The 12,690-nt window shown below is 39.0% G+C and overlaps 1 protein-coding gene across 2 annotated transcripts in view; it reads left to right on the forward strand.

Moving 5' to 3' along the window:
* The window catches only part of LOC139761985 (probable cytochrome P450 301a1, mitochondrial), a 125,067-nt gene that overhangs the window by 50,818 nt on the left and 61,559 nt on the right, over nucleotides 1–12,690 (forward strand). For both annotated transcript variants that reach the window (XM_071686758.1, XM_071686768.1), the window contains exon 4: nucleotides 2,533–2,649. In XM_071686758.1, the coding sequence (XP_071542859.1) occupies nucleotides 2,533–2,649 (117 nt within the window). The remainder of the gene's footprint in view (nucleotides 1–2,532; nucleotides 2,650–12,690) is intronic.

Raw genomic sequence — 12,690 nt, forward strand, 5'->3', positions numbered from 1 at the left:
GGTTCTTAGAAAGGCCACAGTGGAGGCTAACTTCATGAACTCATGGCCTTTGACATGGAGGCAAATTGAGCTCAGAAAAAAGTTTCTTGGATCCAGCAGACAAGTGCCTTACTACGAGATTGGTTTTAGATTCCTGAAAACTAAAGGATGCTCCCTTAAATTCTCCAATAATTAACGTGCTTCACCTGGTTTTCACTGACCATATGGAGTAGTTCTTAAGTGTAGACATTATGCTGTTACTCAGTGACACCAAGGGCTATCAAGAGGGGAGCCAGACAAACTCCTTTGAGTGCAAGAAGATAAAAACTTAGACAATACTTTTAGGCTGTGGGAGAGCAACAACAATACCCTGAATATTTTTTTTTTTTTTTTTTTTTTTGCTTTGTCGCTGTCTCCCGCGTTTGCGAGGTAGCACAAGGAAACAGACGAAAGAAATGGCCCAACCCACCCCCATACACATGTATATACATACGGCCACACACGCAAATATACATACCTACACAGCTTTCCATGGTTTACCCCAGACGCTTCACATGCCTTGATTCAATCCACTGACAGCGCGTCAACCCCAGTATACCACATCGCTCCAATTCACTCTATTCCTTGCCCTCCTTTCACCCTCCTGCATGTTCAGGCCCCGATCACACAAAATCTTTTTCACTCCATCTTTCCACCTCCAATTTGGTCTCCCTCTTCTCCTCGTTCCCTCCACCTCCGACACATATATTCTCTTGGTCAATCTTTCCTCACTCATTCTCTCCATGTGCCCGAACCATTTCAAAACACCCTCTTCTGCTCTCTCAACCACGCTCTTTTTATTTCCACACATCTCTCTTACCCTTACGTTACTTACTCGATCAAACCACCTCACACCACATATTGTCCTCAAACATCTCATTTCCAGCACATCCATCCTCCTGCGCACAACTCTATCCATAGCCCACGTCTCGCAACCATACAACATTGTTGGAACCACTATTCCTTCAAACATACCCATTTTTGCTTTCTGAGATAATGTTCTCGACTTCCACACATTCTTCAAGGCTCCCAGAATTTTCGCCCCCTCCCCCACCCTATGATCCACTTCCGCTTCCATGGTTCCATCCGCTGCCAGATCCACTCCCAGATATCTAAAACACTTCACTTCCTCCATATATTCACCCTGAATATATGTACTTAAAAACACTTGGTAAGTAAACCCTGAAAGACTTAAAGAAGGGGAGAACCCACAAGGCACTCATGCAGAATCATAAGGCTTGATAATTCATGACATGGGTTGAAAAGAACTCAACAACATAGACCTTGTATCTTCAAAGAAAAAGAAAAATATTGTCTAAACCAACTGGAGATAGAAGAGCAAGACCACTTCATCATTTATTCCTTGCATGTTGTAAAAGGTGACTGAAAAGGTTGAAGCAGGAGTTGCAAATCCTCCCTCTGTATTTCAGATTCTAAAAGATGAAGCAGAAGGTCCCAAGCAAGGCATGCTCATCCTTCTCCAAAGGTTAAGCAGGGATATCTAAATGTATACTGATGTAACCATGATGGAAAATAGGGACAGACAGGATGTCTTAGGAGTAAATCCAGGGGTTAGTGTGAGGATGAAAGCTAAAGAAGGGGAAGCACTTCTACCGAAGGAGTTGTGGGAAAGTGTTAAAGACTATAAGGAAGTGAGCCCCACACTGATTTGGAAAGAATATGACAACTGTATATCATTGTATTTTATATTTCCTGGTATATTTATACTGTAGTTTTTTACTGGTATAATATTCATGCTGTCTTATTGATACTGAAATCCCATAGTATCCATTACTTACATTATATGACATGCATATTTCATTTACCCAACCATTTTTTAGAGAATTATCACACAAACTGAGGTCCCTTTAAGAAAGTCCAGAAGCATTTTTCATTACCTTATCAATACTGAGATACAATTATGATATGTCTGGATGTCAATATGTAGCTGTAGGTTGTGGGGGAGTGTCCATAATCATGTGGGTTATGTTGATATGTGCATATCATATATATTACAAAAAGTCTCTCTATCTTTCTGTTATCATTACTCCATTCCCAGTTTAATATGGTGGATCAATTACATATAGCCTCCAAGTTTCAAACACACACATATCCTTACCCATGCCCAGAGTGTTAAAGTGAAACATGAATCTTCACATAAATAGAAGTGCTTATTACTTTTTTCACTTTATAGAGTAGGTTTGTCAAGTGAGATCAACAGCTCCATTCTTATCTCCTCCATACATGAAATACTTTCACTGCAGTGACAAATACATTTGAACAGTAGTGTAACTGTAGATAAGAAAAGTGTACCATGAAGTTCTGTACTTCCATCTATAATGGCCATGTGAACTCCCACTTTACCCTTTCCTTATGGCATCTTTCTTAATACTGTCTAAATTGGCTTAAACTACTGACAAAAGAAAAGCACTTGTTTTTCAGGCAATGTGGCACCAGTGACACTGATAAGTTATTATATGAAAATACTTACATTAACCAAAAAATTCTTTATAGGAATGGTGAGGAATGGTGGCGAGTGCGAAGCAAAGTCCAAGTTCCAGTTTTGAAACCAAAAAACGTTATTAATTACTTGAAAGATATGGATCAGGTGACATTGGATTTTTTAGACAGGTATGTGTTAGTGAAGTCATTTTAAACAATTATACTTTAAATGTATATTACAGGTTATTAGCTACAGGTGGATAGGGATGGGTGAAAATTTGAAATATGAATTACAAATAATGTCCTATCATTTGTAATATTTAATACACCACTCCCTCCTGCAAATTTGTCAGGTTGATCTTGGCTCTTGTAGTCATGGTATATACAGTCATTCCTACTTTGTGGCTTGTTTGTGTTTGATGGAGAATTCTTGGAGCTACCTATGAATAAAGCTTGTCTCAGGAAAATGTTTTCTTACAATAGTGGAAAATGGCAACATTTATCGGTTGTGCTTTTTGAAAAACCATTTTTCTCCAAGTCAGTATCCCTCAAGCAATGGGTTAGGGGGTTAATAGCCTAAATGTTCAACACCAAAAGAGGTTTCAGATATTCCTGGCTAGACAGATTAATTCTTCTCATGAAAAACTCTTGATTTCCTAAAGACTAAGGGATTTTATTGGGCAAAATAGTAGGACAGTTAGAAGTCCTCTAAGAGTTGAAAACAAAAGGGATTTTTACTGACTTAACAGTTTCATGCTTACCCAAATGCTTGAGTTCAGTTTATCCTATCTCACAAGTTATAAAAAAAGGCATGGCTCCTGTGTGTTCTCTGCATGTGTCATGAAGAGATTGTATGAGCCAAAAAGTGTTAATCTCTTGAAGACATCTTAATAGGAGTGATGATATAAGGTCATTTATTTACAAATTTAATAGTTTCATACTTAACCAAGAATGTAGGATTTGGCTTTTGTTTTATTCCATAAGTTATCAAAATGAACACTGCACAAGCTATAAGGATATTAATCTGCATAAGGAAACACTTAGGCAATAATTGCCCAAAAAACTTTTAGTGTAAAATGTCTGGGATCTTTGTCAGGTCCCACTTAGACTGCAGTAGTGAAACAAGCAGACTCCTCAATGATAAAATCAGGGAAGTTTACTTGAGAAAGGGCTTAGTAGATCAATACCAAAACCCAATGAAAGGGGTGCTTTGAGAGCACCCAAAACAGGTAAGGCGTTACCAGCCTTATTCTTAACATGAAGGCCTCTGTCATGTTTGAGTAATCAGATTCTTAAAAAAAGGATGTAAACTTTCCAGATGCTCATGTCTAGAGCAAAAGGCTGAAAGTAACAAGATGGTTTATCTGTTTGGCATACTTGAAACCTCTGTTGAAAATTTTTTGAGGAAGTACCATACAGAGAGGTTCCAGAACTAACAGTTTTTATATTAAGTTCATGCTGAAAGGTCGAGGTTATCTAGAAAAAACTGATCAGCTAAGGAGTATGACATATCTGAGTTTTTAGCATTAAGACTGTGTGTTTCACTGTAGGGTACCACATTTACTGAACCTTGAAAAACCAAGGAGTTTGTGAAAATCACTTTTTAGAATATTTTGGGAAAAAAAGATACATTCCATAATTATAAGTAAAAAAAATCACTAGCATCTGCTGAAACTTAGCCTATTCTAAAAAAAAATGGAGAAACTACCATTGGTAGTAATGCATGGGCCTTAGGATGCCACTCCTAAGGAAAAAAATCTACATGAACACATCCATACCTTAAGACAATTATGTTGCCAATGCATTTGTTATCAACATGGTGTGTGTGTGCAGACCTCACATACTCTTCGAAGATAAGAAGCTTGGATAAAAGAGATCTTTAGACAAGACTAAGATTTGGAGAAAAAAGGTCTTTACACAAGACTAAGATTTTTTACTTTATTCTAAGAAGAAGGAATTTGTTTATCAGTTAGCAAAATCTGCTGAGTGACACTGTCAGTAAATTTCATCAGGATTACGATTCTACACCTTGACTCAGAATATACTGAGAGATGAGAACCATGGAACCAACATTTTTTCATGAACCTTTGAAGAATGAAAGCCTTAATGTTGATCTGTGTCAACCCAAAGCACAACAGAATCTATGGCTCTTTCAAGAATGGATTTAAGAGAACCTGTATGGCAGTCTCCCAATAACAAGATATGTGAAGTTCCTGGAAAGATCTCTGCTTACTTCAAAGGAAAATCTGTTTACCCAGAAAGTAATCCTTTTAACCTGCAGCCTCAACAAGGCTGCAAAATTCCTTAGAAGTTGTACTAGATGACATGAGATCCCAAGGTTTGGGCCCATGCAACAGATATAGAAAATGCATGGTTCAGAGCTTTATATCTGGGGAAGTAAAGAGACAGACATACATGAAAACATCCATCTTTCCCTAGCCCTGGGATTAAGTGGGACTTGTTCAAGTTTTACAAAAAGCCACATCTTGAAAGGTATTCAGAAGTTGAAAACCTAGTTTAGCACCTTCCTACTAGCTTAATTTTGGGTCTAAACAAAAGTCCAAAGAGCATTACCTTAAACTGACAGGTCTTGGTTACCAAGCTGAAAGCCAAAAGCATTCTTATTCTGGGATGAACTGGAATGTGTCAGTGAGCATCCTTGAAGTCCATGCTGACTATCCACTTGTTTTACTGGAAGGTTTGGTGGACAGTATTTAAGGTAGTTATTGAACCTGCACTTTAAGATTTAAATGTTTAGCTCAGAAAAATCCGGTCTATTTTTTTCTTGTTTGATTCCTTTTTGGGTCAGAAAAAATGGGATTGATCAATCCAGTCACATCACAAGCTCTATGATACCCATTCTCATAAACTCTGTGGTTTACTCCTGTAAAAGTTGAATCACGAATGTCTTAAGATTTTCCTTAACACAGGTGGCTGATAATTCCAAATCCATTGTCAACTTCTATAACCATTAGATACACCAACTTGTCAAACCTCTAGGAGCCTCAAGAGTTCTGAAGTTAACCTGACTTAATTGTCTTGAAAAGGCTGCTCCATTTTATTGGCACCTCTGCCTATGGCAGGGTTTGGTTTATGTGCATGAAGCCCTTACTGTTATGAGGAAAAAGAAGAAAAGGTAAAACCTTTTTGAGCTACTTTTAAGAACATGATTGACAAGATCTTGAACTGTATCTCCTTGCTGCAACTTCCCACCAAAACTGGTTGATAATTTAGACTTATCTGACAAGTCAACAGAAAAGGTCAAAAGTGGCAGAATTTATTTTTTCTTTTTTTCATTTTTGTTCACCATTTCTCACATCAGTGAAGTAGTGCCAGGAATTGACAAAGAAAAGGACTTGTTCACTCACATCCATTCCTTACCTGCCATGTGTAATGTACCTAAACCACAGCCCTTTATCCACAATCATGCTCTACAGACCTTTCTGTTTTCTCTGAGCAGCTTCATACACACAGGTTCAGTCTGTTGAAAGCACATCACCTTCCCCATAAAACACATAACTCCAGTTCAGTCTGACTCATGCACACCTTTCACCATCTTATATTTTTGGGCTCCAAGCACTCAAAATCTTATTCACTCCATCCTTTCATATTTTATTCAGTCTGCCCCTTCTTGTCCCTTCTAGCTCTGACATATAAATTCTCTTTGTCTACTTTTCTCCAGTCATTCTCTCTTAATGTTCAAACTATGCACTTATTATTACTACATCTTTCTTTTACCATATGATTGCTTACTTGATCAACCCTCCTCACACCACATATTGCCCTCAAACATTTCACTTCAAACACATTTAGCCTCTTCCATATGTTCTCATCTATAGCCAATGCCTCACATCCATACAGTACTGTCAGGACTACTATACCTTGAAATATACCCATTTTTGCCCTCCCAGATAATGACCTCTCTTTCTACACATTTATCAATCCTCCCAGTACTTTCACCCCTTCATCCACCCTTTAATAACCTGATTCTCTGCACAGTTAGACTTAATAAACTTTGCATGTATTCACATTGATCCTCAACTTTCTTCACGCACACAGACTTCCAAACTCAGGTGGCAAATTTTATAGTTTCTCACTCGAATAAGCTTCCAGTGTTGTCATATGCGAAAAACTAACTCATCTCCCACCCCCATCCCCACCATACTGCATACCAGCATGCCCTTGCATTTATCTCCCTCATCATCTCATCTATCTTATCATCACACACCCCTAACACAGGCCCACCTTCACCTGAAACCATTAACCCTCCTCTCTACTTCCTCAAACACATGCCTTGCTCTCTTGATAAAAACTCCTTAATGCCTTGACCCATTCCCGTTGCCACTCCGAGCAGCTTCATACACACAGGTTCAGTCTGTTGAAAGCACATCACCTTCCCCATAAAACACATAACTCCAGTTCAGTCTGACTCATGCACACCTTTCACCATCTTATATTTTGGGGCCCCAAGCACTCAAAATCTTATTTACTCCATCCTTTCATATTTTATTCAGTCTCCCCCTTCTTGTCCCTTCTAACTCTGGCATATAAATTCTCTTTGTCTACTTTTCTTTAGTCATTCTCTCTTAATGTTCAAACCATTTCAGCATCTTCTCTTGAGCTCTTTAAACTATGCACTTATTATTACTACATCTTTCTCTTACCATATGATTGCTTACTTAATCAACCCTCCTCACACCACATATTGCCCTCAAACATTTCACTTCCAACACATTTAGCCTCTTCCATATGTTCTCATCTATAGCCAATGCCTCACATCCATACAATACTGTCAGGACTACTATACCTTAAAATATACCCATTTTTGCCCTCCCAGATAATGACCTCTCTTTCTACAAATTTATCAATGCTCCCAGTACTTTCACCCCTTCATCCACCCTTTAATAACCTGATTCTCTGCACAGCTAGACTTAATAAACTTTGCATGTATTCACATTTATCCTCAACTTTCTTCATGTACACAGACTTCCAAACTCAGGTGGCAAATTTTATAGTTTCTCACTCGAATATGCTTCCAGTGTTGTCATATGCGAACAACTAACTCATCTCCCGCCCCCATCCCCACCATACTGCATACCAGCTCCTCTTTCTCATGGCCTTGCATTTATCTCCCTCATCATCTCATCTATCTCATCATCACACACCCCTAACACAGACCCACCTTCACCTGAAACCATTAATCCTCCTCTCTACCTCCTCAAACATATGTCTTACTCTCTTGATAAAAACTCCTTAATGCCTTCATCCATTCCCGTTGCCACCCCTCCCCACATGAAATCCCCCCCCCCCCTCCACAAGGTACTGCTAGGAAAATACAACAAAGGCCACATTCGTTCACACTCACACTCAGTCTCTAGCTGTCATGTGTAATGCACCAAAACCACAGCTCCCTTTCCACATCTAGGCCCCACAAAACTTTCCATAGTTTACCCTAGACGCTTCACATGCCCTGGTTCAATCCACTGACAGCACATCGACCTTGGTATACAACACTGTTCCAGTTCACTCTATCCCTTGCATGCCTTTCACCCTCCTGCATCTTCAGGCCCCAATCGCTCAAAATCTTTTTCACTCCATCCTTCCACCTCCAGTTTGGTCTCCCACTTCTCGTTCCCTTCACCTCTGACACACATATCCTCTTTGTCTATCTTTCCTCACTCATTCTGTCAGTGTGACCAAACCATTTCAATAACCCTCTTCTGCTCTCTCAACCTTGAATTCACATTTTAAATTTTTTGAATAAAGTATAACTCGTATAAAATGACATAATCTCCAAAATAATCTAGAGTATTAAGAGAAGGGCTAGAAATGTTCTTGGTGATGCCCAAAACACCACACACATTTCCACAATATGAGCCTCTGTTATTCACAGACTGAAGGTTGGTCTCCCATCAAAGACCATCTATGAATCAATCTTCCTTCAAAGAGATAGGATTAAGAAGAATTTCTTAACATCAATGGCTCTAGGGGATTATTATTATTATTATTCATTACCCTCAGACTCCTTTCACTTTTTCCAAGGGTTCCTGCAGCTTAAGGTTGTGGTACTCTCATTAGCAGGGACAGAATGAACTTCCTTGCAATGAAAGTTCTTTGAAGAGACTCTACCTTTTCAACTGACACTGAACAATTTCACCAAGGATGACTTTTCACTTGCAGTGTAAGCTCATGCAAGAGGAGAAACAATTCTACCTCTGTATTCCTTGCATGTCATAGAAGGCAAATAAAGTGGGTGGGGGCAGGGAACTGAAAACCCACTCCCTCTTGTATTTCAATTTCTAAAAAAGTAACAAAAGAAGGAGTCAAGTGGGGAATGCTCATCTTCCTCAAAGGCTTAGAATGAAGTGTCTGAATGTGTGTGGATGTATCCAAGGTGAGAAAAGAGGAGAGATAGGTAGTGTGTTTGAGGAAAGAAACCTGAATGTTCTGGCTCTGAGTGAAACTAAGCCCAAGGGTAAAGGGGAAGAATGGTTTAGAAATGTCTTGGGAGTAAAGTCAGGAAGGAGTAAAGCTAAGGAAGGAGTAGCACTACTCCTGAAGACAGAATGTAAGAAAGTAAATTCTAGGTTGATATAGGTAAAACTAAAAGTGGATGGCAAAACATTGGTGATTACTGATGCTTATGTACCTGGCCATGATAAGAAAAATCATGAGACACAAATGTTTTGGGAGCAGTTGAGTGAGTGTGTCAGCAGTTTTAGAGCACAAGACCATGTATTAGTGATGGGTGATTTAAATACAAAGGTAAGTAATGTAGCAGTTGAGGGTATAACACTGTGTAACATAATTTTTGTTCTTGGGTAATAAGTGTTATTTCCTAATTGTTCATGTGTAAAAAGTAGAAAAAAGCAATTATTTCCTTCAGACTTTGCTTTTGTGACCAGGACAGTCATATTTTGAAATTTACCTTTTTCCAGTTGGACAACAGGTGAATTTGCACATTTTTATTCACATAAAGTCAGAAAAACAACAATAAATGAATCAAAATTAACATGTATTTACAATATGTTAAACAAAAGTGATCACAAAAGATTTAGAAGTGAGTAGTTTTTCGAGGTTTACAATTGTACTGTAAATCACTTTTATGAATCAGGCGCAGATATAATCTCCTATCATGTTCTTCTTATATGTTCCTTAGTAGTGGCATTCAAAGTCCGGAATATCCTGGTGGAAGTGTATGCCTTGCTCTTCCGAATATGCTCCAATGTTCTCCTTAAATTTATCAAGATGAGCATGAAGGACATGGACAGTGAGAGACATTCTGCAGTCCATTTTGCTGTAGTTCTTCACCATTGTCTCAACCAGCTCCACATAGTTTTCTGCAATGAGATTGCCCGGGAACCCCCAAACCACTTTGACAAAGATGTACCAAGCTGCTTTCTCCTTCCCAGTGAGCTTCTTGGGGAATTCCTTGCACTCCAGGATCTTCTTTGTCTGTGGTCTGATGAAGACACTGGCTTTGACCTTTGCCTAAGACAGGTTAGGGAAGAAGTCTTGAAGGTACCTGAAGTCTGCAGACTCCTTATCTAGAGCTATGACAAACTGTTTCATAAGGCCCAATTTTATGTGCAGTGAAGGTCCGGGTACATGACAGCAAGTGCATTCTTGCCAGTCCGACATTTGAAAGGGTCCACCATGCAGAAGTAGCAACTGCTTGAGTGGTCAGTGGGTTTCCACCAAATAACTGGGATAGTGAACTTCATAGCTCTCTTTTCCCCTCCATACCATCATCAAAAGAACAGTATAAAATTGTGATTTTGAAAAAAAATTATATATTTGTTTATGAATTTATCTGAACCATGACTAATGTGTAAGAGATTCTCTCAACGTTTTTCATACATGATATCTTTTCAATGAAATTGAAAATGAAATTTAAAAATTCTAAAAAAAAAATTCCACCTTCCAAACAAGCAACAATTGCCTATCTTACCTTCCAGAACTTTTTTACAGTGCTCGCAGGTGAAATGAGATGCCCAGAATTTGTCTTGATCCCTGACAGGGATGCCGAAATATGCCTTGTAGGCCTCGCACATCTTGGCCGCAGACATAGCAAAATGCGTCAGCCGAATGCTTGCAGCCTCTAAATGCCATCTCAGAAAAACATATGTATATGTATCCACTTAGGCAGCTTGATCTAAATTGAACTGATTGGCCTAACTTAGGCAACTGAATCTAAACTGAACTGATTGGCCTATGGCCCTTATATTTATATCATTATTTATACTACTAGAAACTTCTAGAAAGTTCTACATTAGCTAATCAGCACCAAATCCATCTGGAATGTTCTGATAAATAGGTAAATTTAAAAATATCACTGTCCTGATCACAAAAGCAAAGTTTCAAGGGAATAACAGCCATTTCCTATACCTTTTAGACATAATCAATTACAAAATAACACTTATTACTCAGGAACAAAACAAAAAATGTGAAAATTTGTTACACAGTGTAATAGGTGCGCATGGGGTATTCAGTGTTATGAATGGAAATGGTGAGAAGCTTGTGGAATTGTGTGCTGAAAAAAGACTGGCAATTGGGAACATCGTGTTTAAAAATAGAGATATACACAAGTATGCGTGAGTAGGAGAGAGCGTCAACAGGCATTATTAGATTATGTATTAATTAATAGGCATGTAAAAGAGAGAATTTTGTATGAAGATGTGCAGAGAGGGACTGCTGGTCTGATCACTATCTTCTGGAGATAAGGCTGAAGATTTGTAGAGGTTTTTGAAGAGGAGCAAACAATGTTGAGAAGAAGAGTGGTGAGAGTAAGTGAGCTTGAAAAAGAGACTTGTTGAAGAAATACCAGGAGAGATTGAGTGCAGAATGGCAAAAAGTGAGAGCAAATGAAGTGAGAAGAGTGGTTAAGGAATGCCAGGTATTTAGGGAAGCGTGATGGCTTGTGCAAGAGATGCATGTTTCATGTGAAAGGTGGGAGTGGTGTGAAGAAGAAATGAAAGAGAAAAAAGAGAAGTTTGGGTGGTACTTACAAGGAAGGAGTGCTGATGAAAGGGAGATGTAAAAGAGAAAGCTGCAGGAGGTCAAAAGGTAGGGGCAGGGGTTGAAAAAGAGGGTAAATGAGAGTTGGGGTAAGAGAATATCATTAAACTTTAGGGAGAACAAAAAGACAGTTTGGAAGGAGGTAAATAATGTGCAGAAGACAAAAGAACAAATGGGGACATTGGGGAAGGGTGCAAAAGAGGTAGTGATAACATTCAGTGATGGAGTGAGTATTTTGAAGGATTATTAAATGTGTTTGATGATAGAGTGGCAGATATAAGGTGTTTAGGTTGGAGAGGTATGTGGGGAGAGTCAGGGAGAGTGGTTTGGTGAAGAGAGAAGAGGTGGTGAAAGACTTGCAGAAGATGAAATCCAGCAAGGCAGTGGGGTGACATGGTACTGCAGTGGAATTTATTAAGAAAGATGGTGATTGTGTTGATGATTGGATGGTAAGGATATTCAATGTATGTAAGGATCATGGTGAAGTGCCTGAGGATTGGAGGAAGGCAAGTAGAGTGCCACTGTATAAAGGCAAAGGGGATAAAGGTAATTTCAAACTACAGAGGTATAAGTTTGTTGAAGGTACCTGGGGAATTATATGGGAGCGTATTGATTCAGAGGGTGAAGGCATGTACAAAATATTAGACTGGGGAGGATCAGTGTGGTTTCAGAAGTGGTAGAGGATGTGTGAATCAGGTGTTTTATTTGGAGAATGTGTGTGAGAAATACCTAGAAAAACAGATGAGTTTGCATATGGCATTCATAGATCTGGAAAAGGCATATGACAGTATCGATAGATATGCTTTGTGGAAGGTCTTAGGAATATGTATGTGTGGGAGGTAAGCTGCGATTGGTTCCCAGAGAAGGTCAGTCTGTGAAAAGGGTATGTTTATGGATGGCGGTGTTGAATGAGGTAAATTCAAAAGTTTAGGAGAGAGGGGAGAGCATGCAGTCTGTTGGGGATCAGAGGGCCTAGGAAATGAATCAGTTGTCATTCAAGTGAGAAACTGCAGATGTTGGTGACTGAGTTTGGAAGAGTGTGTGAAAGGAGAAAGTTGAGAGTAAATGTTATTAGGTTTAAGTTATTAGCTTTAGCAGAGTTGAGGGACAAGTTAGTTAGGGTGTAAGTTTAAATGGAGAAAAATTGGAAGTGAAGTGCTTTAGATATCTAAGAGTGGATCTGGCAGTGAATGGAACAGTGGAAGCAGAAGT

This window comes from Panulirus ornatus, chromosome 3, assembly GCF_036320965.1.
Source record: "Panulirus ornatus isolate Po-2019 chromosome 3, ASM3632096v1, whole genome shotgun sequence".
Lineage (NCBI taxonomy): Eukaryota > Metazoa > Arthropoda > Malacostraca > Decapoda > Palinuridae > Panulirus > Panulirus ornatus.